Raw genomic sequence first — 26,302 nt, 5'->3', positions numbered from 1 at the left:
AAAATAAAAAGAAACCTCTGGAACTCCAACCTGCGATGGGTAAGAAGCAGGATAAGAAAGCTATTCAGCTGTAATCATGGAGCCATTGTTTTGTATTTGTATTTGCCGGGCTTTTGCTTTGTTTTGTTTTGTTTTACATGGGAAAGTAAGGATCTACCAGAATATGGAGCTAAGAGCTATGGAGAACAGTGAACTTGGGAACCATCACAGGGTGCAGAACTGGGCCCTACACCCCTGGAGCAGGAGGAACTGAAAACATGCCCCAGGCTGGGGTTGAGAACTGTCGTGGATCAGTGCCTGCTGTGTGTCCCACGTTCTCTTTATTTGTGAATGGGTGTGTCATGTCCCAGTCTCACCATTTGTATATTAGGTGTCGGAGGGGCAGACAACTTGTCTGTTTAAGTCACGGGTCTCTGGATCAGAGAAGCGCTACCCGACGAGGTACCCTTGAAAGGCGTCATCTGCGTGAAGCTTCAAACAGCAGTTTCCTCACCACCTTTCCAGCCTCTGACCCTGCCCCTGCCCCTGCCCAGTTCCAGAACCAGCACCACACATTTGAGGGTTTCCTTATGGTAGCACTTCCTTTTTGGTACCAATTTTTCTTGTAGTTCGTCTTTGTTTTATAACAAACCACCCCCAAAAAGTAGTAGCTTAAAACACTAACTGTTTTATCTGTTCTCGGTTCTTTGGGTTAGCAATTTGGGCTGGGCTCAGCTGGGGTCACTCATGCGGTTGCAATCATCTGGAAGCTTGACTGGGGCTGGTGGGACTAAAAGAGCCTCTGTCTGAATCTGCTGACATGTACTGTCAGCAGGCTGGTCTAGGAGACTTCACATGAGATGGGTCATCTCTCCTTTCATGTGGCTTCTCATCCAGTAAGGTAGACCTGGCTTCTTCCCACCGACGGTGTTAGGGTAGCATTCTAAAAGTTCAAGAGAAAAAGTTACAAGGTCTCTGGAGCCTTAAACTCAGAGTGTATGCTGTGTCACTTTTGTCACCATTCTTTGCTTTTCTTTTTTCAGTCAAAGTAAGGCAAGTTCAGCCTAGGTTCAAGGAGGAAGATAATAGATTCCACTCCCTAATGGGAGGAGAAGCAAAATCACATTGCAAAGAGGCACGAACACCTAGATATAAGAAACTGTTGTGTTCAACTTTGCAATAATCGTACACACACGATACATAATTCTAGGTTAGAAATAATTTTCACTCAGAATTTTGAGGCATTGCTGCACTGTTGCCACTAGAAGACTATCAAAGTGGTATCTGTAACTTTTTCTTTTCCCTCTCTCTGGAAGATTTGGAACCTTCTCACTGCTCCCAATACACTGAAATTTCATACATGAGTTATTTTCCATTTATTGCATTGACACTCCCTTGGTATTTCCCAAAGATTTTCTGTTCTTTGTTTTGTGGGAATGTTCTTGTTTCACGTCTTTGATCACTTCCTTTCCGCAGTTTTATCTGTTTGCTGTCTCTGGAACTCCTATTATTTGGACGTTGGACCACCATGTGAATCCTCTAATTTTCTTAACTTTTCCACCCTGTTAGTCTCTTTGATTATTTTGCTCTCCATTTTGAGGGATTTCCTCAACTATATGTTCCTTCTCTTTTACTGAATTTTTAATTACAGCATTCATGTTTTTAATTTTCAGAAAATCTTTCCTGTTCTCCATTTTTCCTTTTTAGAAGTATCTTATTCTTGTCTCCAGGATTTCCTTGGTTAGCATTCATTACATGCTGTAATAGCATTCATTACACAAATGAATGGTTAGCATTCATTTCCTTGATATGATTCATTACATGTTCTTTAAAGTTTTCATTTCATTGCAGTGTATGTGTTCTTTGACGTGTTTCCTGGCCCACCCCCCCTACTTTCAGCCTTTTTCTTTTGTAACAGAGGTCATTCCCAAATTCTTGTGATACTCAGCTGTTCATTCGTATTAAAAACTGACTGGAAGTTCTAGGATATAGCAGAGACACTTTGTTTGGTGGGCTTCACTGTAGACCAGGCTGGTAGGCAAATGGATTTTTTTCTGGAGTGTCTTTGGGTCTTCTCTGGGGTAGTTTACTTTACCCAGAAAAGGTCTTACCAGTACTGTCCTTCACCCAGAGAAAGAGGGGCCCCTGCCTTAGTTTCCATGGTTTAGAGGGCCTCACCCTGCCTAGCCCTCCCTAAAGGGCAAGGAGTCCATAGCACCAAGAGTCCATGCCCACCTGGCTATTCTCTCCCTAGATTGTTCTCCAGGCAACTGGATGACCCTGAACATATTTCCAAGGCCTATGTGTGCTTTTTCCCTGGAGGCCTGAAAAGAGGTTAAGGAGTGGCTGTTCGCAGTGGAACAGAGGCAGAGTTTACCCATATGAGATCAGGTGTCCCCACATCTGGGGTTCATGGCTCACAGGGGGAAGAAAAAGGGTATAGGCTGTGGCTGGCAACCAGGGCCTGGGCCAACCCTCCTAGTGTCATCCTATTCCCATGCAGAGGGCCAAGGAGTCAGAGTTCTAAATTCACATCGGTCCTTCTAAGCTGTCATAAAGGTGTATCTGTCAAAGTAGGAAGGACGTACTTACCATTTTGTTCGATTTATGAATTTTAAATATTTAGACAGATGGCAAATGGGCCGCCATTTGAAGGAGGCCATTTCAACCTACATTGAAAGTAGACCTGCATCTTTCTGCCTCCTTGCCTCACTAGAGCTGGGTGGGGGGAGGGGCGGGGCCACTTGTTCACTCTGCAGAGCGTCCCTTACCTTCCACCCCCACCCCCCACCCACTTCTTAGTGCCAGACACACTCCTACTTTCTCTAAATCCTGAAGCCATTCTGGCTCATATTCTTCAGACTGCGTCTGCTGCCTCCTAGGAGATAACAAGTGGCCATAAAAACAAGGGGTTACACCAAGGAAGAAAGGGAGTGTATTTTTCATGTGATTCACCTGGGAGACCAAGACTAGAGAACATGAAATAGCCAAGCCAGCATGCTATTGAAACACTGCAGCTGGGGCTCCGAGTGGCTCAGTTAAGTGTCTGACTTTGGCTCAGGTCATGATCTCGGGATTTGTGAGTTTGAACCCCACATTGGGATCTGTGCTGACAGCTCAGAGCCTGGAGCTGGCTTAGGATTCTGTGTGTGTGTGTCTCTCCGCCCTTCCCCCTGCTTTCACTCTGTCTCTCTCTCTCTCTCAAAAATAAAAAAACATAAAAAAAAAAAAAGAAAGAAAGAAAGAAAATAGAGGACTCCAAAAGAATGATGGGTGCGATGCCAGTTGAAAATTAATCTGACCAAGAAATAATTCAGGTCCTAACTTTTAAAACATGCAAACGTTGGGGCGCCTGGGTGGCGCAGTCGGTTAAGCATCCGACTTCAGCCAGGTCACGATCTCGCGGTCCGTGAGTTCGAGCCCCACGTCGGGCTCTGGGCTGATGGCTCAGAGCCTGGAGCCTGTTTCCGATTCTGTGTCTCCCTCTCTCTCTGCCCCTCCCCCGTTCATGCTCTGTCTCTCTCTGTCCCAAAAATAAATAAACGTTGAAAAAAAATTAAAAAAAAAAATAAATAAAACATGCAAACGTCAATAACGAAAAGTTTCTCGGAGCTTCCACTAAGGAAGCCAGGCAGAGAGATGTTTGCCATCCTTTGGGATTTGCCCACCGAATCTGAACCAATTTTCAGCCTCCTTAAGTAACAAACTCTGCGGCTACTTAATGCTGCCACTAGGTGGTAGACGTGGCTTACTCAGCACCATTTGAGACATGCTGAACACAAACGTTTCATTTAACTCTCAATTTTATCAAGTATTGTCCTTTTCCTCACTTTTCGGATGATGCTTAGAGCCGCTCGATAGCTTGCTCATATACAATGAGGTTTGCTGAGACTTTAATTTGGGAGTTTGCAAAATGCGATACATAGAAATCAATTCTGTCAGCATAAAACAGGGGAACTGGGAAAAGGCAGGCTAAAAAGTGTCTGCCAGCTTTCTTTCTGCTTCCAGTTATGCCCTGAACTCGCCCTGCAGCGAGAAGAGGCCTGGCCTTTCTCAGAGATATCGGGTGCTTGGAACTCTGCCTGCCGAGTGAAGGTTTTATCCACTGCCTGGATCCCCACCAGGCACCTTGCCTCACAACACTCAAGTGCCCACCAGCATTCGGTTCTAACAGTGGGTCTTTGGATGCACTGGATCCCCACAGCCTGTGCTCTCCTCAGCCACTCACCACCTCCCTCCTGGATGAAGGAAAGCTGAGAAAGATGGAGCACCAGTGGTCCCAATGGCTTCTTTTGATCAGGGCAGGGTCACTCTAAAGAGAAAATGGCCCTCATTGGAGCCAGCCTTGCTGGGCTTAACTTCTCTCACCACAGCTGGAAGTTTGGAGCGTGTTTCAAAATGGTCTTTTTATCTCTTCCCTTGCCAAAGGCCCTGGAGGCCAGAGACATTTGTGGGACATGGCCCACATGTGGACATGGCCGCTTCAGCCTGAATAGATTTCTGTCGCACACAGGAGATGGCACTGTTCCAATCACCTTCCTCCCTTCCTCTCACCCCAGGGCAATCCCCACACTCCCACATGTGCCCCTGGCCCTTGGACATCCATCCAAGCATCATGGTCTTTGTGTATGGTGTAAGAAAGTGGTCTAGCTTCGTTGTGTGGCATGTAGCTGGCCAGCTTTCCCAACACCATTTGTTGAAGACATTGTCTTTTTCCCACTGTAAATTCTTCCCTCCTTCATCACAGATTAATTGACCATAAAATTGTGGGTTTATTCCTGGGCTCTCTATTCTGTTCCTTTGATCTCTGTGTCTAGTTTTGTGCCAGTAACACACTATTTGATCACTATAGCTTTGTAACATATCATGATATCACTGATTGTGATGCTTCCAATTTTATTCTTCTTTCTTGAGATTGTTTTGGCTATTGGGGGTCTTTTGTCGGTCCATACAAATTATAGGATTATTTTTTCTAATTCTGTGAAAAATACTGTTGGTATTTTAATAAATATTGCATTAAATCTGTAGATTGCTTTGGGTAGTATGAACATTTTAATATTTATTCTCCCGATCCATGAGCATGGTATATCTTCCCATTTGTTTGTGACATCTTCAATTTCTTTCATCAAGGTTTTATAGTTTTCAGAGTAGAGGTCTTTCACCTCCTTGGTTATGTTTGGTACCTTATACTCCTAGGTATTTTATTCTTTTTTGATGCAATAGTACCTGGGGTTGTTTTCTTAATTCCCCTTTCTGCTACATTGTTATTACTGCATAAAAATGCAACAAATTTCTGTATATTAATTTTGTATCCCATGACTTTACTGAATTCATTCATTGATTCTAGCAGATTTTTGGTGGAGTCTTCAGGATTTTCTATATATAGTATCATGTCGTCCTCAAAGAGTGAAAGCTATACCTCTTCCTTACCAACTTTGACCCCTTTTATTTCCTTTTCTTGTCCAATGGCTGTGGCTAGGACTTTTCCATACTATGTTGAATAAAAGTGGTGATAGTGGACATCCGTGTCTCGTTCCTGGTCTTAGGGGGAAAGTTCTCCATTATTCACCATTGAGTGTGATGTCAGCTGTAGGTTTTTCACATTTGGCCTTTATGATGGTGAGGTATGTTTCCTCTAAACCTACCTTGTTGAAAGTTTTTATCATGAGTGGATGTTGTAGTTTATCAAATGCTTTTTCAGTATCTACTTAAAGGATTATATGGTATTTCTCCCTTTTTCTTCTTGATGTGATGTATCACATTTATTGATTTGTGAATATTTGAATACACATTTCTCCAACTAAGACATACAAATGACCAACAGATATATGAAAAAAATGCTCAATGTTACTAATCATCAATGAAAGGCAAATCAAAACCACAATGAGATATCACCTCACACCTGTCAAGATGGCTGTTACCAAAAAAAAAAACCAAAAAAACAAAATCGAAATCAAAACAAAACAAAACAAAAGACAGCAAGTGTTGGCAAGGACGCAGAGCAATTTGAGTTATGCACATTGCTGGTAGGAACACAAGCTGGTGCAGCTGCCCTGAGAAACAACATGGAGGTTCCTCAAAAGATTAAAGTACAACTACCAAATAATCCAGCAATCCTACTTCTGGGTATTTATCCAAAAGAACTAGAATCAGGATCTTTTTTTTTTTTTTTTTTTTTTTTTCAACGTTTATTTATTTTTGGGACAGAGAGAGACAGAGCATGAACGGGGGAGGGGCAGAGAGAGAGGGAGACACAGAATCGGAAACAGGCTCCAGGCTCTGAGCCATCAGCCCAGAGCCCGACGCGGGGCTCGAACTCACGGACCGCGAGATCGTGACCTGGCTGAAGTCGGACGCTTAACCGACTGCGCCACCCAGGCGCCCCTAGAATCAGGATCTTGAAAAGACATTACAATTCCCATGTTCGTTGCAGCACTATGTACCACAGCCAAAATGTAGAAACAATCCAGGTGACCACTGACCGATGAATGGACAAAGAAAATGTGGCACATACATACAATGGAATACTATTCAGCCTTCAAAATAAAGCGGGAAAGTCTGAAACATGTGACAACATGGGTGAAATTTGAAGGCATTATGATAAGTGAAATAAGCCTGTCACAGAAAGAGACATACTGTATAATTCTACTTATATGAGGTATCTGACATAGTCAATTCACAGAATCAAAGAGGTGATGCTGGTTGCCAGGGGCTGAGTGGAGTGGAAATTGGGAGTTACTGATCAACAGGCATAAAGTTTCAGTTAAGCAACATGAGTATGCTCTCAGAGATCTGCTATGCAACACTGTACCGACAGTCAACAATAATTATTGTACAGGTAATATTTGTTAAGAGGTTAGATCTCATGGGGCGCCTGAGTGACTCAGTCAGTTGAGCATCCGACTTCAGCTCAGGCCATGATCTCGTGGTTCGTGAGTTCGAGCCCCACACTGGGCTCTGTGCTGACAGTTCAAAGCCTGGAGCCTGCTTCAGATTCTGTGGCTCCCTCTCTCTGCCCTTCCCCTGATAGTGCTCTCTCTCACTCTTTTTCTCAAAAATAAGTAAACATTAAAAAAAAAAAAAAAAAGAGGTTAGATCTAATGTTAAGTGTTCTTACTGCCATAAAATAATTTTTTTTTTAATGCAATTCATAGGGTCACTTGGGTGGCTCAGTCAGTTAAGCGTCTGACTTCAGCTCAGGTCATGATCTTGCGGTTCATGAGTTTGAGCCCCGCATTGGGCTCTGTGCTGACAGCTTGGAGCCTGGAGCCTGCTTCAGATTCTGTGTCTCCCCCTCTCTCTGTCCCTCCTCTGCTCATGCTCTGTCTCTCAATAATAAATAAACATTTAAAAATTTCTTCTTTAAAAAAGCAATTCATAAGTTCCAGACAACACTATCTGCTACCAACATAGCAAATCTATTAGCCTAGTGCAGGGCACGCTCTCAGAAGTCAGACAGCAGGCTGGGACCCTCTCTTGCCCAATGTTTTGCTCTTAAGCAATGGAAAGAACTAAAGGGAAATTTTCCTGAAAACTTTTCTTTAATTATTATTAAACATTTAAGTCATTTGCGGGGCGCCTGGGTGGCGCAGTCGGTTAAGCGTCCGACTTCAGCCAGGTCACGATCTCGCGGTCCGTGAGTTCGAGCCCCGCGTCAGGCTCTGGGCTGATGGCTCAGAGCCTGGAGCCTGTTTCTGATTCTGTGTCTCCCTCTCTCTCTGCCCCTCCCCCGTTCATACTCTGTCTCTCTCTGTCCCAAAAATAAATAAACGTCGAAAAAAAAAATTAAAAAAAAAAAAACATTTAAGTCATTTGAAAAGATATAAAGAATACCACAACTAATTCCTATGCATCTATTATCCTACAGCTTAAGAAATAAGACCTTCCCAAAAGAGTCAATGCCCCTATACACCTTCCCTATTTCTAGTAGCTCACCCTCAAAATGCATAATTTATCATTCTATTTCTTTATACTTTTACTGCATATGCATGTACCCCTAAGGCAAAGTATAGGAGTTTTCTGCTTGGTCTGTTTGTTTTGGTTTTTTTTTTTTTTCATCTTTGACCTTCAATGTTACCACATGAATTCTGCAACTTGCCTCTTTCTCTCAACACTGTGGTCACCCATGCTGACCCATGTGGTTCTAATCCCTTCACTTTCCACTACCACCTTATATCCATTCTCCTGTTAGTGGACATTTAGGCCCTTTCCAACATGGGGTATTCACAATGCAGTTATAAATATGCTATTCTATTTTCACTTAGATAAAACCAAATATGGAACGTGTATGGAGGGACAAATTCTAAAGGAGTGTAAGCCTGCATGACCTGGAATGCAGGCCATCTATCTCAGCCTAGAAGTCAAACTATAACACGGGGCACTAATATCCAGGAATATTTGAGTGTACTTGTGACCCTTCTAGAATCTTCTCACCAAAGGACATCTTTGGTAGCATGGTTTTGAAACATTCCTCATAACACCTGAGTATGTACTGGTCTGTCTTCCTCCCCTTGCTTTTGTCTCTGTGTGAGATCGTTGAATGCCTGTTCTGTTTCTTGCATTTCTATAGCCTTACCTAGAGGCTGAATGGCACGTATTGAATAAAAAGCAAGTGGATGGATATCTTTCAACAGGAGGAAGGAATCACCACCTGCCCCCTCGTTGTTCCCACAAGGCTGAGTCTCAGTGGGAAGAAGTCAACACCACCTCCTTCCTCAAAGTTTTGGTACTTACCCCAAGGCATGCAGAAGAGAATCTCTCCCCCAGCTACAAGAACCATGAAGGGAACACCCAGAAAGTCAGTGTTTACACCTAACTCTGCATGCAAAATGAGAGTGCAAGGGCATGGCTCCGTCCCAGCAAACCCTTAAGAACAGAGTCGAGTGTTCAAACCCCACATAGTGCTGAAAACATCTTTCAAACCCCACATAGTACTGAAAGCATCACAAAGTTCTGCAAATGATATAATGGAGGAAACCGACCCCTAACCAAGGGGTCTGAGTAAGTGAGGCAGGGAAACCTGAGCCTGATATGCAGACAACTGGGCTGGAAGGAGAAGCAGGACACTGGCTTTAGGAAGACACTGTGGGCAGTGGTGGGCAGGAGTTTGGGGAAGAGGTGATTGCACTCATGAACAATCCAGGTGGGAGGTGCTGAGGGCCTTAGCAAGGACCTGGGGCTCCCATGTGGACTCCATGCTTCAGAAGGACTTGAGCAGAGCGGACGTAGGAGGATGTCATGCTTGCTCCACATGGCTATATATGACAGGACGAGACCCATGGCCGGACGTCATGGGGAGGCAGAGACAAGCTCAATACAGGGAGGAGCTTTTCAACAATTCAGAGGGATGGGTAGCTTCATTAGAGAGTGAGATTTCCGTCACTGGACGTATTCAACTGGAGGCTGCAGGAGCAGGGTCAGAGGTGGTAGGGAAGGGACCCCTGAACCTCCAAAGTTCCTCTTTGAACTGGGATTTGGAGTCTGGGTGGCTCAGTCAGTGGGTGGGCTGACATGGCCCGGCGGGCTTGTTGAGGGAGCATGATTGCTCAGAGAGCACCGCAGTCACTGAGTGTGGCCTCGGGCTCGTGAACACCCCCCAGAACATCAACCCAACGCGGGAGAGGAGGAGTGAGCCGGGATAGGAAGGAAGAAGGGGGAGGTTGCCAGCCTGTGCCTTTGCTCAACACATAAATACCCTGGTCAAATCTCCCCGAAAGAACATGACCACAACTCATCAGCCCGCCTCCTCTATGCCCACGAGAGGAAAGGGGCACATTCTCATTCCCTCAAGATCACTGGACACAAGCTCCCACCCTCATTATAGAGGGATTGACAAGCACTAGAGATTCTTTCTAAAGACAAAGTAACCATGTGGGAAAATGGCAAAATGGAGGTTCAGCATTCCCAGGGAGCGTCGTTAAAGATCTCACCTAATTACTTCCAGTTATGGAAAGAAAGAAGTCACTGGGATAAAAGGTACAGCACAGGGAATATAGTTGATGGTACTGTAATAGCTTTTTACAGTGACGGGTGTTAGCTACACTTGTAGTGAGCGTAGTAGAACATGTAGACATAGTGAGTCCCTATGCTGTACACCCGAAACTAACACTGTGTGTCAACTACACTTAAATTTAAAAAGATAGTGATGGGGCACCTGGGTGGCTCCGTCAGCTGAGCTTCTGACTTCAGCCCAGGTCACGATCTCGTGGTTCATGAGTTCGAGCCCCGCGTCAGGCTCTGTGCTAACAGCTCAGAGCCTGGAGCCCGCTTCAGATTCTGTGTCTTCCTGTCTCTGTCCCTCCCCTGCTCGTGCTCTGTCTCTCTCTCTCAATAATAAATAAATGTTAAAAAAAAAATTTTTTTTAATAGTGATAGAATAAAGAGAGAGAATTATAACTGGAAAAAAAAACCTCACCTAATTAAAATTATCATACTTCAAAAAAGAAATAATAAAATAAAATAAAATAAAATAAAATAAAATAAAATAAAATAAGATAATCCTACTTCAAACGCGTATGGGAACCTTGCTGGGTGCAGCACAGCTGTGGAAAGCACAGAGGGCCCAAAACTTTCCTCGTGAGCTTGGCCAGTGCACACGTGGAGAGTGGAAGTTAGAGGCGGCCGACGAGAGTTCCCCTACCCCCCGAAGAGAACTCTCCTTGTTCTATTGAGCCATGTGCCAGCGTGAATTACAGCAGACATAGGTGCAAAAGACAAATTTTAATTTACACTGAAAATACTTTTTAGGAGATAACATCCTGATGTTTCATGGAAGCAGGTAGCTCATGGTGTTCTGTGTTTTCTTTCAACACAGGGAGCACCTGAGATCCTACAGTCAGGAAAGCTGGGGAAGAAAAATCCAAAGATGTATGCGTCAGGTACACTCCAAAGTTCACCTGTGAACAAGACAGCGGCAACAACAAGCCAGATTATTTTAGCAGTTGAAATAATTTTATAAATAATAATGATCAACTAAAATCAAGTCAGATCTTTAAAGACAGGTACTAGGATGTAGTGGGAAACAAGAATCCCAATTTCAGACAAAGATTGTCATGTATAATGTTCTTTCCCGACAGTCCCCACCCTCCCCCCCCCCCCACACACACACCTGTTTTTCTCCTTCCTATATACCCTGAGCTTCTGGTAGGAGGGCTTGCATCCTGCTCTCTGCTTCTGACCACGACCAGGTCAATTTCTGCTCTGTTCCCTGATGTAAAAACTATTTTGTGAAAGTAATAGAAATATTCTGCATTTTCTTTGAGGTGATTTTGTTGTTGTTGTTGTGATGTAGTTTAAGTTCTCCAAACTCTCTAGAACAGAAATGGAAGGCCCAAAATAAAGAGCTGTGTGAGTCTACTCAGAGTTTGCCATCAATGAGAGTGAGTCAATAAGAACTCCCTGGAGCATGTGATGCACTCCCAGATCTGTTCATTCCTGTGATAACATCAGCTGGGTGCCCCCATGTTCCATGACCCAGGCTAGGGGCTGAGGCCAAATTAATTCCTTAAGATGTGTGCACATGCGGGAGAAGGGTACACAGGAACTTTCTGTACTCTCTTTGCAATTTATCCGTGAATCTAAAATTATTCCAAAATATTTTTTAAAAAATGAAAGGTGTGGGGCGCCTGGGTGGCGCAGTCGGTTAAGCGTCCGACTTCAGCCAGGTCACGATCTCGCAGTCTGTGAGTTCGAGCCCCACGTCGGGCTCTGGGCTGATGGCTCAGAGCCTGGAGCCTGTTTCCGATTCTGTGTCTCCCTCTCTCTCTGCCCCTCCCCCATTCATGCTCTGTCTCTCTCTGTCCCAAAAATAAACGTTGAAAAAAAAAAAAAATTAAAAAAAAAAAAAAAAAATGAAAGGTGTGTGCACAAGAGAGTTACAGTGGTTCTCAGAAGTACAGTGATTTCCTTCCGTGCATCATAGTATTTGTGCACACCCATCCCCTGTCCTCTGGCAACCTGCATGGCACAGATTCAAGGTCCTCACACCCTCAGGTGACACGGCCGGCCTCAGCTGAGCGAACAGACATGTTGACAAAACACTCAAGTGAAGACCATATCTACCCCGTGTCTGTAGGGAGACTGTGGCAATTAAATGCTGTGAAATGAAACCCTGGTTTGGAGAAACATGGGAAACGATGTGCAACATTTTACCATGAGTTTACCTTCTAATTTATTGTTGGAGAGATATTGAATATTTATGTTAATTCAGTTAATTTTCAAGAAATGTTCCATGCAACCTTGATTGCTTACCTGACTTCCTAGAACTCCTTGCAAACAAAACCAGAAAGCCCTAGCCTGGACATAAATCTTCCTAAAGAATCAGTCTGTTAGAAATTCAGTTTCTATAACCTGGAATCCACAAAAACCACACCTAGTCATTCTAACCTTCAAGATGATTTACAGCCTTCTCAGAGTGAAATTTACTGAATCTGCCTATGCAATTACTCTATTCACCACAGGGCATTTTACTCTCATGAGACACCTGTGGTGAAGAAAATAATGATCGAGACAATAAAATTACTTGGCTTATTTACTTATTTCTTATTTAAACCCTGTATCTCTTCAACAAAATTTGAGAGCATCAAAAATACACATAAGACCCCCAAAAAGTAAGAAAATGGATGGAAAAGAAACCTAAGATGGTGCCATGGATGAGATCAGAACCTTAATGGTAGCCGATCAGCCTCAGAATGTCTCCGCACTTCTCAAACTTACACACCATTATTACTCAGAACTACAGTTTGGGTGTAGATAACAAGCCAGGATCTTAAAATAGGATCTTAGGGGCACCTGGGTGGTTCAGTCAGTTATGCGTCTAACTTGGTTTGGGCTCAAGTGATGATCTCACTGTTTCATGAATTTGAGCCCCGCCAAAGGCTCTGCTTGGGATTCTCTTCCTCTCTCTCTCGATCTCTCTCTCTCTCTCTGCCCCCCCCCCAAATAAATAAATAAACTTAAAAAACAAAACAGGATCTTAAAACAGGTGTCACAGTTTGCAATCATGCTTACTTTTCTCGCACGACTCTCAGAAAGCTTTTGGAAAACATTTTGGTTTCGCTGCCCAGTTTGCTGGTTGATGCAAATCATCTGGCATCTGTGACAAGGACCTAAAACCTAGAGGGGGCGAGAAGGGAAAAGACAGCGTTGCCGTGAAAGTGGACAGATGCTCCTGCTAGTGCAGGGAGGAACCTGGGTCCAGGAGGACTGGTTGTCAGAGGTGTTCTCTGGGCCCACTCACACAGCAATGCTCACTACTCTGCTCTGACTGCTAGGAGCCAGAAAGCAGCCGCTCCTCACACAGTCCTGGGGGATCATCCATGTTTGTTCATCAACTGAAAGACTGCTGCTTCCGGGCTTTGTAGACAAAGAAAAGAGTTGTTGTGAATCTCGGATGGTTATCAGAGAATCTTGGAGATTCTCCCAGGAAGAAAAGAACTAACTGGGTGGAGGGTAAACTAGGAGAAGATAAGCACCCACGGGCCCAGCACTGACTCATCAGAAAGAACCTTACTGTGTCCATGTCCTTTGACCCAGAAACTTCGCTACTAGGAATTTCACTCAAGAAAAGAACCCCAAGTACAAACACAGGTTCGTGTACAATCTTTCTCATGTTGTTTGTGATCGGGGAAACCTGAGAGCATCTTAAACATCAAATAGTAGAGAACGATGGCTACACTACAGGTATATGAATATATCGTGCAGGTATTAAAATTAATCTATAAAGGGTTTTAAATGGTAAATACTTATTTTTATAAGTGAAATAAGCAGGAAAGAAAATTACATGTGTATTCACACACACACACACACACACACACACACACACACACACACAGCTTCTTAACAGGGGTCATCCTGTTGGCCTGCCACTAGCAAGACTTGCTCTGTAGCAAGAAAAATCTCCCACAAATGTTAACACAAAACAAGAAAGCATGCAGCTTAGCAGTGACGAGACGCTGCTTTTGCTGCACCTATAAAAAGGGCGAAGGGACTTGATTTTCACATTGGCTCCTCTGCTCACTTGGGGGCAAACACCAAGTACGCACTGAAACTAGAAACGGCTAAATCTGGATGTGTCTTGGCCTGTTCCTAGCACTCGCCTTCTGGCTGGTGGACCTTAAACCAGTGGAAATACAACCTCAAGGTAGCACCAGAGTCAAGGCTCCCAGGCCTCCGCAAGCAGCTGGGCTGTGCTGTACAGGGCTCTGCCCAGAACTCGCCTTGACACTGAGCAGACCTATGACCTCTCCAGGCCTCATTTCCTCACTCAGCCCCTTCGCTTGATTTGGTGAGGATTCCAGACACAATTTCTAGGATGCCACGCCCAGGATTCTTGTGCACGAGAATGTCTGAGATGGAAAAAGACTGCCTCGAGATAGAACACTAAGCCCTCCAAGAGCAAGTACAGAACACGCTACCTCCTCTGCCTACAGAACTATGATTCCCAGGCCAGGCTCCCTCTGGCCCTGCAGAGCTATGTCCCACAGAATGGACGTCCCACCAGCCCTGGGCCTGGGCCCCAGCTGCCACCTGACAGATAGCATTTCATGTAAAACTCCTGTCGCTTTGGCCAAAAGGCTCTCTTAAAAGTTTCTCAAGCTGGCAGAGGGAAAAATATTTTCCAGATACTTTTTTCAAACACCAAGGCAAAGAAATCAATTTTCTTAAAACATCATCATTTTTTTAAGCATTTTTCTCTAGCCCTCTCATCCATTGGCATTTAAAAAAAATTGCTTACTAGTATACATGTTCTTTGAAAAATAACTCAAACTATACAGAGCAGCTTTAAGAGTTAAAAAAAGAAAGCACTCAGGGTGCCTGGGTGACTCAGTCAGTTAAGCGTCTGACCTAGGCTCAGGTCAAAGTCTTGCGGTTCATGAATTCAAACCCTGAGTTAGTCTCTGTGCTGACAGCTCAGAGCCTGGAGCCTGCTTTGGATTCTGTGTCTCCCTCTCTCTCTGCCCCTCCCCACTTGCGCTCTGCCCCCACCCCCTGAAATAAATAAACTTTAAAAAAGGTTTAAAGAGAAAGCACTCAGCAGCGGCCTCCCTCGCTGTCCTGAGAGGCAAGTGCTGCTGATGTGGCTATAGATCCCTCCAGACTGCAGCTCGGAGCTGGACACAACCACACATGCACCCGTGCAACACACTCCCAGAGCTCTCACTGATGTGGCTATAGATCCCTCCAGACTGCAGCTCGGAGCTGGACACAACCACACATGCACCCGTGCAACACACTCCCAGAGCTCTCACTGATGTGGCTATAGATCCCTCCAGACTGCAGCTCGGAGCTGGACACAACCACACATGCACCCGTGCAACACACTCCCAGAGCTCTCACTGATGTGGCTATAGATCCCTCCAGACTGCTCGGAGCTGGACACAACCACACATGCACCCGTGCAACACACTCCCAGAGCTCTCAGGGGCCGCGGGGTGTCTTCCCTGATTTCATTACTCCACAATACACACTGGGCGCCCTCCATGTCTATACACAGAGACCACCTACCTCATCCTTGGGCTTGAGATTTTCATGATGGCCTGGCATTCCTGTGGGGTGATGTTCTATGAAGCCAAGTTCTACTAGCCAGTTTCTAATTCTTAGCTGTTAATAATTTTGCAGTGAAGGTCTTAATCCACATAACCCTATTTGCTGTTTAAAACTTGGGGGGAGGGGGTTTGATCTCTCTAAATGAGATTATAAAGCCAACGGGTATAAAAGTTTTTATGACTTGATGATACCCAGTGAAAAATGACTTTCTAAAAGAGATGTGCTAAGTCTTTTTGCATTGCAACAGCCTCAGCCTGAGTATTATCATCGGCAAACATCTTTTTTTTTTATAAACTTTTTTTTTTTTAACGTTTATTTATTTTTGGGACAGAGAGAGACAGAGCATGAACGGGGGAGGGGCAGAGAGAGAGGGAGACACAGAATCGGAAACAGGCTCCAGGCTCTGAGCCATCAGCCTAGAGCCTGACGCGGGGCTCGAACTCCGGGACCGCGAGATCGTGACCTGGCTGAAGTCGGACGCTTAACCGACTGCGCCACCCAGGCGCCCCCGGCAAACATCTTTTAAGCATTTAGTTTTTGCAAGGCATAGTACTAACTATAGTTCACACTTTTTAGTGCCTGCACAGGACTACGCTGTATGAATATAGCATAATTTATTTAAACAATCTCCCTTTTATGGATATTTCTGATGGCCTCCAATTATTCATATTTCATGTTTTGGTTTGGGGGCTCCTGGTTTGCAAACTTTTTTTTTTAACATTTATTTTTGAGAGACAGAGCAAGACAGAGCACAAGTCGGGGAGGGGCAGAGAGAGAGGGGGGACACAATCTGAAGCAGCCCAGGCTCTAAGCTGTCAGCACAGAGCCTGACGCGGGGCTCAAACTCATGGGCTGTGAGATCATGACCTGAGCCAAAGTCGGAAGCCTAACCAACTGAGCCACCCAGGTGCCCCTCAATTTTTCATATTTCTAAAAGCATTACAATAAATAAACTTGTATTAGAACTCTGCATACTTGTACAGGTGTATTTTATGGACTAGGTTTCTATAAGTGAGATGATTAGGCCAAAGGGCAGGCATATTTTAACTTTTACTAATGAATGTTTATTAAGAACACTGATCTAAAGAAAACAAAGCATTGGGACGCCTGGGTGGCTCAGTTGGTTAAGCAGCCAACTTCGGCTCAGGTCATGATCTCGCGGTCCGTGAGTTTGAGCCCCACGTTGGGCTCTGTGCTGACAGCTCAGAGACTGGAGCCTGTTTTGGATTCTGTGTCTCCCTCTCTCTCTGCCGCTCTCCTCCTCGTGCTCTGTCTCTCTCTCTCTCAAAAATAAATATTTTTAAATTTTTTTTTTAATTTTTTTTTTCAACGTTTATTTATTTTTGGGACAGAGAGAGACAGAGCATGAACGGGGGAGGGGCAGAGAGAGAGGGAGACACAGAATCGGAAACAGGCTCCAGGCTCTGAGCCATCAGCCCAGAGCCTGACACGGGGCTCAAACTCACGGACCGCGAGATCATGACCTGGCTGAAGTCGGACGCTTAACCAACTACGCCACCCAGGCGCCCCATTATTTTTAAATTTTTTAATAAAAATTAAGGAGAGCAGAACATCTCAGAAAAATTTCTTAAAGAATCTTCCTTGTATTTATGGCCCCAGGTAGCTGACAAACTGCAGATGCTATTATTGCCAAGTGACAACAATGTCAGAATTGTCTGACAGTGACAATAAGCTCATTCTAGTTCCTTCTCTCTCCTCTCCCTTTCTTCCTTTTCTTCTTCCTCCTTCTCTCCATTTATCAAACAACAGGTATTAATACCAACTCTGCATCAGGCAGGATACATAAGAGCAAGTGTTTTAAAGACACAGCAGGGACAGAGAAACAGGAAATGAGGAAGAGAAGAGTAAGTCAGATGCAGGGGTGAGGAGGAACAGCAGGAGGGCTGGTGCCAGAGAGAGTCCTGTGGGCGTCAATGTCTGGGAGAGAAGAGATTGTTTTTTCAAGGAAGAAAAGCTGCCAGGATAAGAGGAGGTTTGGGGAGGTAAGTGGATAAAAAAAATTCTTTGGGACTTCTTCATGCCGTGAAATTTAAGTGCCGTCCACAACCCTAGACCTCCACCATCCTTCCAGGAAGATTTAAATGACTGCCTGCTGCTTTTCTGGATACCACAGTGGTGTTCCTTCCAAGTGCAGAGCCGGGACACAAGATAGCCCCAAGGTAGATGGTGAATACCAAGATTAATAATATTACTATTAAGATAATATCATCCCCCACTAAAGTGCCAAGGACATTCTGTGCAGATGACCCATCCTTCTGTCCCTAGCTATTCCTTATCTTTCCTGTCCATTCATTCTCTCGATGGTTATTGAGCACTGACTCTGGGCCAAGACTGTTCTGGGCCCTAGAGGTACAGCTGAACAAAACATACTAGTCCCCACCTTCGTGTGCTCTGAAGGAATAAGCAGGTGCTATGCCTAAGAGTCTGACCTTCCCAAGGAGGTGCCATCTGAGTGGAGACCCTGAAGTGGCTGCAGGAAGAACACGCCAAGCAGAAGGGACATGCTGAGACAGGAAGCTTGGCGTGTTTAGGAAATGTAGAGAAGGATGGTGTGGCAGGCAACAGGAGGGCTAGAGAGGTCCGAGGGATCAGGTCTCAGGAGCCCTGTTGTCCCCAAGGAAGAATGTAGGTTTTAGCCTAAGGCTCTCTCACATTTTTTCAAGCCCACAGCACTGTTTGGGGAGCCCGGAGCCTGGGGAGAGAGGGCAGGGGGCAGCTTCACCTCTCTGACTGTAAGCTCCTCCACAAAGGCCAGCAAGGCAGGAAGCCAGGGCGTGGGAAGAAGGTAGAGTGGTGGCCACGGACACTGAGGGACCACTAGACATCTGGGTCCTCCTCCACCAGCACCAGACATCAGGAAAGTGCAACAGGTTCCAGGAGGAGAATGTTCCCATAGACACAAGCATTCTAAGAAAACACAGTTTAAGCCCAAACATAATTATGAGATGGAGGCGGCACGGAGCCCTGACCACCTGTAGGAGCACCTTCTCTCTGTCCCACGGGCAACTGACTGCTGCCACCCTCGTAGGGAATAAGAGATGGATCCTTCCAACAGGAGTCCCAGAATGCAGATGTCACAAACCCCCCAGCTGAGGCTTTGCGGGTCAGAGTCAAAGACAGACAGGGGATTCCCACCTGCCACCGGCCAGGCCACCTTCCTGGCCACAGACGGAGGTCAGTCTCCATCGGCAACCCTTGAGGGAGGATGACTGAACATCCCCGACTCACCTGGAAACGCAAGGAACCGACTGAAATCTCATCCCACGTCTCTTCTTCAAAAGCGCTTGTTCCACTGGTAATAATATTGGCACGGAAACGCGAGATGAGTTCTTTCATCGGGAATAATTCCTCCTTTCCATTCGCATCACTGTTTAAGACATGCCCAAAGGGGGGTAGTGGGAAGAGCAGACAATGGAGGTGCAATTATTCAACATTTCTAGCCCTTGATGCCTGACTTCATCAACTATTCTCAGAGCCTAGATGACCAGAACCAGCTTCTACCACGAGTGTTAAGACCAGCAGACACGCATCCGTCAGGCAGACCTTGATGGTGTTCCATGGGAGATGGTCCCATCTCCACGGACAGGCCCACAAGAGGCAGTGCAAAGAGTAAGTAGGTCTTAGCTGAAGAGACAAAGGACTCTGGAAACCAAGGGAACAGGAGTCAAATGAACAAACTTCGACGAAAAGACCAGTTTTATGTCGCGCGACTGGACAAGGCGCTTAAGGAGTGTCAACAGGCTTAACGACCGAGGACCTAAGAGGTTCCAAGAGCGCCTACTTTGTTTTTGGATATGAGCCCGCCATAAAGCAACGATGCGTACTTATGGGAGGTTTTAGTATTGATTTCCCACAGAGAACAGACTGGTGGTTACCAGAGGCAGGGGTGGGAGCGGGCAAAATGGGTGAAGGGGGCCAAAAGGCACAAACTTCCAGTTATAAAATAAATACATCATGGGGATGTAACGTGCAGTGCGATGACCATAGTCGTTAATACCGTACTGCATATTTGAAAGTTGCTAAGAGAGTACATCTTATAAGTTCTCATCACACGAAAAAAAATTTGTAACTATATAGGGTGACAGATGTTAACCAGACTTATTGTAGTGATTGTTTCTCACTATGTACAAATAACGAATCATGCTATTGTACACCTGAAACTAATATAATGTTGTATGTCAACTTTATCTCCATAAAAACAAATTTACTTGCTAACTTCTGTACTATTTGCAGTTTTAATGAGCATTCACTATTTTTGTAATTCTTGTTTAAGATTTTGGTTTATGGCCATGAGGTCCCATAAAATGGCTCTCTGCACCTCCATGCACTAAAGGGAAAAAGAACGAAAAATAAAGCATCTGAGGGGCACCTGGGTGGCTCAGTCAGCTGAGCGTCTGACTTGGGCTCAGGTCATGATCTCTCAGTTTGTGAGTTCGAGCCCCACGTCAGGCTCTATGCTGACCGCTCGGAGCCTGGAGCCCGCTTTGGATTCTGTGTCTCCTTCTCTCCCTGCCCCTCTTCCACTTGTGCTCTGTCTCTCTCTGTCTCTCAAAAATAAATAAATGTAAAAAAAAATTTTTTTTAATAAAGCATCTGAAAACGTCAACAAAAGAACACATTGTGTGATCCCGTTATATTGGGTTCAAGAACAAGCGAAATGATCGATGATAAAAGAAGTCAGAATAGTGGTGATCTTCTGTTGGACTGACTGACAGGGCATACGAAGAAGGTTTCTGGCGTACTAGAAATGTTCTCTAATTGGTCTGGGCAGTGGTACATGGGTGTGTGTATATGTATATATATATATATATATATATATATATATATATATATATATGTAAAAATTGAGATATATACTTATAATTTTTGTGCTTTGTTGTGCTTCAACAAAGAAAAATTTTTTTAAGTTGGGGGATGGGGTAGTCCCAAAGTACGCCTGGAATTTTCCCTGGAAACAGAGCTGAAAAGCCCTGGTGGAGGACAAGGCTGTAATATCCCAATCCCCTTCCAGCAGGGGCTGGTGAGTGCAAAGCCGGGACCAGGATAACCAAGTCTAATTTCAGCACTATGTGCAACTCCCATAAGCAATGAGAACTACAGTTTCTTCATCTGAAATGAGAGGGCTAGCACTTTCCAGTCCTAAAATCCTTGGATTCTGGATTTAGCCTCCAAGTTACAAACGTTCCCTTTGTGTTTTGTAAAAGGGAAAGTTTTATGTTCAAAAGATATTATGGTCATCATCAGGGAAATACACACCAAAACCACAATGAGATACCACCTCACACCTGTCAGAAGGGCTAACATTAACAACTCAGGCAACAACAGATGTTGGTGAGGATGCAGAGAAAGAGGATCTATTTTGCACCGCTGGTGGGAATGTCAGCTGGTGGAGCCACTCGAGAAAACAGTATGGAGATTCCTCAAAAAGTTAAAAACAGAACTACCCTACGACCCAGCAATTGCACTACTAGGTATTTATCCAAGGGATACAGGTGTGTTGTTTCGAAGGGACACATGCACCCCAACGTTTCTAGCAGCTCTTTTGACAAGAGCCAAAGTGTGGAAAGAGCCCAAATGTCCATCAACAGACAAATGGACAAAGAAGATGTGGTATATATATACACACATACACACACACACACACACACACACACACACACACACACACACACTGGAGTATTACTCGGCAATCAAAAAGAATAAAATCTTGCCATTTGCAACGATGTGGATGGACTAGAGGGTATTATGCTAAGCGAAATTAGTCAGAGAAAGACAAATATCATATGATTCCACTCCTGTGGAATTTAAGATACAAAACAGATGAACATAAGGGAAGGGAAGCAAAAATAATATAAAAACAGGGAGGGGGACAAAACGTAAGAGACTCTTAAATATAGAGAACACACTGAGGGTTGCTGGAGGGGTTGTGGGTGGGGGTTGGGCTAAATGGCTGAAGGGGCATTAAGGAGGACACTTGTTGGGATAAGCACTGGGTGTTCTATGTAGGGGATGAATCAGGGGATTCTACTCCCGAAACCATTATTGCACTACATGCTAACTAACTTGGATATAAATTTTTTAAAAAAGATATGATCAGCATATGCATTATAGAGTCCATCAAATTTGAAAGTAGAACAGAGATACAGCAACCACAGCTCCCAGCGACCCTCCCAGGCACAAGGCACAGGCTGGTCCACTTAACCTGTCACACCCACTGCCTGCTTGTCAGCCCTGCGCTCAGACACCCAGTAGGAAACACGGTCCCCTCCTGGTAGGAACCAGGATTGCAGCAAGCCGGTCTCCCCCTCCTATTTTTTCCACACAAAGAACCCTAGAAAACCACTAACCTGCTCTCTCCAGGGCTCTGGGTCCCTGAGGAGGAGTGTCACTTGATGCCGGGATAGCTCAGTGAACACCCAGGGACCATGAAGCTGCACCATACTTCTATACCCAAGGAGAGCGAGCGAGGCCATGGCCAGGGAACTCTGTTGCACGTTTTTGCCAACGACTACAAACAGGAATCACTACAAACAGCCCATCTTTGTTATTTTTATTAAGCTACCTTTGTACGTGTTTCTGAGTGTGCACACATGTGCCCAAGACCACAAGGCACGTAAGAGTCACAGGATCCCTGGCTCACGGTGACGGGCGTGTGCACACCTCTCCTGGCCTGTGGACTAGGAATAAGCAGCCGGACACAGCTGTCACATAACAGTGGGGCCATTTTTTGCCCTAATTGTCTGATTCCCTTGGGACTTCAATTTCCTCTAACTACAACCAAGGGGGTTGAACTAACTCTTTCTGGAGCTGACCCGCTAATACGTCAGGGCCCTTAGCAGCACCTCGGGTGGAAGTGAGCAGCCAGCGCTCTCGGTTCTGTCTGCTGATACAAACATATAATATCTACAGTTACAACTTTAAAAGCTTTCATAACCACCCTTTTCACTCAAAAGGATTGTGGAAATAGGGCAAGGCTCCTAGGGAACAGGCGGCGGTGGGAGGACGGGCAATGAAACTGGGTCAAGTTCAATTCCATTAAAGCAAATGCTAAGAAATGGAATGATTAAAAATGAGAGTTGGGGTTCGCTAAACATCATGAAGTCATCAAGAGAGACGTGGGAGCTGGACCGAAAGGGCTTTGTAACTTCTCGGGGCCTCAGTCTCTCGTCTGCACTCCACGACTCCCCAGGCAGGTGCAAGGCTCACCCTCAGAGTCAAGTGGTTACACCTGCCTGCTATTCCCAAGGCAAAGGATCTTACCTGGCATTTAATTGCTGCTGAAGCTCCAAAACGCTGGGTCTATTTATCAGCAAATACTGTGCTTCATTCACCAGAGAAAGGGTGGCTGTTGAACCAGCAGATTGATCTAAAAGTGATGGGGTATTTTTAAAAGAAGTTGCTAAATACACACACACAGACACGCACACACACACATAATGTACATATATATATATGTATATATATCTATATCTATATCTATCTATCTATCTATCTATATATATATATATATAAATTACTCAGCCATAAAAAAGAATGAAATCTTGCCATTTGTGACAACATGGATAGACCCTGAGGGCAGTATACTAAATGAAATAAGTCAGACAGAAATGCCATATGATCTCACTTATATGTGGAATCCAAAACAAACAAACAAAACAAGCTCATAGACACAGAGAACAGACTGGTGGTGAACAGAGGCAGGGGGTGGGGGAGGGCAGGATGGATACAGGATGGAGTCAAAAGATACAAGCTTCAGTGATGAAATAAATACATCACGAGGAGGTAATGTACACCGTGGTGACTATACTTAATAACATTGTACTGCATATTGAAAGTTGCTAAGAGAATAAATCTTAAAAGTTCTCATCACAAGAAAAAAAATTTAACTGTGTATGGTGACAGATGTTAACCAGATTTATTGTGGTGGCCATTTCTCAATACATACAAATACCAAATCGTTATGCTGTACATCTGAAACTAATATAGTGTTATATGTCACGTATACCTCAATAAAAAAAAGTTTAAATAAATTAAAAAGAAGAATTGCTTTCTTGGCATGCAAACGAATCCTGCTTCCATTGGCTTGCATTTTTAAAAAGGAGAGACGATTTCTAGAAGGGGAAAAAAACTGGTGGCCTGGAAATAATAAAAATGTTCTAAGCATTGCTTAAACCTCTCAGAAATAGAAAATGAGCTGTTAATAATCTGGAAAAATAATAATAATAAAATGCCCAAGCGAAATTGTCCCCAGCAAAGAAGACCGGGAGGCAACATTTAGAGAAGGAGAAGTGAGAGGGAGGCAGGGATAGGGGGAGCTTCGCCAAGATGGTGGAAAGCGGGACTTTGATGAGAGCCACAGGCCCAGGAAGGTCTGAGTCCGGTCAGGGAAAGCTGTCTTTTGTCCTTAGGCAAGTGTGTGATATTGACTTCAGAAATAACTAATACGAGTTTTAAAACTACTAGAAGGGGAAAAAGCCAGCGAAAGAAAATATCAAGCGTGCCCAGAATTGCTAGCACTTTCTGTCAGACCATTCGTTGGGAGGCCGTCGCTGTCTTCACGGGAGATGTTGAGAAAAAGTGTCAGCTGGGCCAAAGCCTAGCGAGCTGTCTCCGAACCAAATGTGTGGAACCCAGCACACACAAGAATGGATACTTTTAAGACCATTGCTTTTCAGATCCTCTACTTCCAAATGTTCTTTTTGCTAAAATGGTTCTGTCAGAGGAGGGAGGTGGAATCCCAGCCCCCTCCGCAAAGGCCCTTTTTGCACTTCCCAGAAGAAAGGCTTGCCTCTCCTAAAGCACATTGCCATGGAGGCTAAAACTCCAGGGTGGAAAACAAAAGCCCCATTCAAAGCCCTGGGGTCTGTGCTGAGAAAATACAAGCCTCTAAAGCTTGGGTGAATGAGCCTCCCCTAGGTCAGATGGGTTCCCATTCCTCACTATACACAAAACTGCCCAACCTAATTAAGTGGCCACATGACAGATGATTAAGTCATCATAATGTTAGATCCCTGTGCTTTGGTCATGTGCCTCAGAAGAAAGGTTTGAGTGACAGTGCAGTAACCAAATTCCTTCAGTCCCCAGCTCTGTAGTGACTTAAATAGGGCTCTCCAGAAAAGAATCAGTGCTGAGCATGGGCTATTCCGGGCACAGGTGACATTCATTCATGGATACGGGAACGAATGGCAGGGGTGGGGCAGTGGGGGAGGGCTCAGGCATCTCAGTGAGAGATTCCTTCTCAACAATGTTTTCTCTTTCTGTTCATTAACTATTTTTCAAAATGTACAATATCCTTCTGTTGCTTTGATAAACTGTGTACCATTAAAGAGGGACTCAACCAAAAAGATCTCCTAACACTTAGACTTGTGATCACCGTAAACTTGGAAAATGTGTATACATTTCAATTTCTATATAATTGTGGCTTCACATAAATATGGTAGAGTGAACAAGAAAAGATTTTCAAGCATACAATATATAACACTAAGATAAAATTCCGTCAAGGGAGTGGAATGGAAGTATAAGTCGAAGAAGGGAAAGGAAAGAAAGAAAATTCCTGACCATCAAAAGACAGTTTGTCCTTATATATACTTTAATGAATATTCTTGAAAATCAAACCACTAAATATTGAAATTCCACTGGCCAATTTAGATGACAGCGTAAATAACGTAGCTTTAAAAAGGTTCCTCTCAGGTGTACCAACCTAAAATTATTCAAAGACCAGTGGGCTAGACCGTCAGGGATGTCTCCACCATAAAAGGCATCCTCAAAGTATAATGTTCTCAAGCTGACGCTCCCTGACACTGCATCATGCAGGGGACAGACCTCTCCGCACCTACCTTTGCCTCACCCAGGTCCCCACCTCCCACGAGGACAGTCACTGCCACTTCCTGCCTGGCCCGTGTGCTTCTCTCACCTCCCTCTCTGAAGCAGCCTCCACATCACGCCAAGAGTATCTTTCTAATACGTGTGGCATCACGGAACTCCTCAGCTTAGAGTTTGCAATGAATGCCCCCAACCACAAGGTAGCACTTACTGACTCCTCAAGCCAAGCATTCATCCTTTCTCCCCAGCTCTCCCCCATGGCTCCCCTCCCACCTTCAACCCTCCTAAACACCTCTCTGGGCCCATGAAATGCCAAGGCCTGCCATATTGACTGGCCTTCCCACCTCTCTCTGCCTAGAAAACTCCTGCTCTCATGTTAAGATGCAGTGCCAAAGTCATCTCCTCCCTGAAGCCCTCCGTGACTCACTCCCTGTGTAGAAGATACCTCCCCCCACCAACCCATGCCCTTTGCATAGACCTTTATTGTCACCTTTATGTTAGTGTCACTGTGTACTGGTAGGTCGTTGCCTCTAAGCTTAGATCTTGGAGGACCACAGCCATTGCTTCATAATCTCAGCCAGCATCCTAAAGACCCAGCTGGGCCCCAAGTAGACAGCAGGCACCAGGAACCATTGGACCTTATTCTATCAACTCATTTAGATGGTGGCCCTGGTCCCGTCGAGCCCCACTCCTTGCATGTCCCTACTCGGAGTGCCCATCTGTCTCTCCCCTTTCATCATGTCTCCAAGCTTACCCACTCCCAAACACCATCAGCTCACCCCCTCAGTAAGAGCAGCATACATTTATTCCCGTTCTCCATCACATAGCAACTCAACTTCTTGCACGACTTATGACATGCCAAACTGTCAACACTTCTAAAATGTGCAAGTATTTTACATCCGTTGAATTCTCTATCATACGTATTCAGGGATTC

The 26,302-nt window shown here is 44.8% G+C and overlaps 1 protein-coding gene across 3 annotated transcripts in view; it reads right to left on the bottom strand.

Annotated features, from left to right (window-relative positions):
* Window positions 1–10,679: 10,679 nt before the first annotated feature.
* The window catches only part of MOCOS (molybdenum cofactor sulfurase), a 57,864-nt gene continuing 42,241 nt past the window's right edge, over window positions 10,680–26,302 (bottom strand). For all 3 annotated transcript variants that reach the window (XM_045457562.1, XM_045457563.1, XM_045457564.1), the window contains 4 exons: window positions 22,807–22,912; window positions 18,775–18,913; window positions 12,988–13,092; window positions 10,680–10,874 (listed from right to left, as the gene is read on the bottom strand). In XM_045457562.1, coding sequence (XP_045313518.1) covers window positions 10,722–10,874; window positions 12,988–13,092; window positions 18,775–18,913; window positions 22,807–22,912 — 503 coding nt within the window. In that variant the 3' untranslated portion in view covers window positions 10,680–10,721. The remainder of the gene's footprint in view (window positions 10,875–12,987; window positions 13,093–18,774; window positions 18,914–22,806; window positions 22,913–26,302) is intronic.

The sequence above is a fragment of the Leopardus geoffroyi genome, chromosome D3 (genome assembly GCF_018350155.1).
Source record: "Leopardus geoffroyi isolate Oge1 chromosome D3, O.geoffroyi_Oge1_pat1.0, whole genome shotgun sequence".
Lineage (NCBI taxonomy): Eukaryota > Metazoa > Chordata > Mammalia > Carnivora > Felidae > Leopardus > Leopardus geoffroyi.
This window is presented reverse-complemented; position numbering and strand designations above follow the sequence as displayed.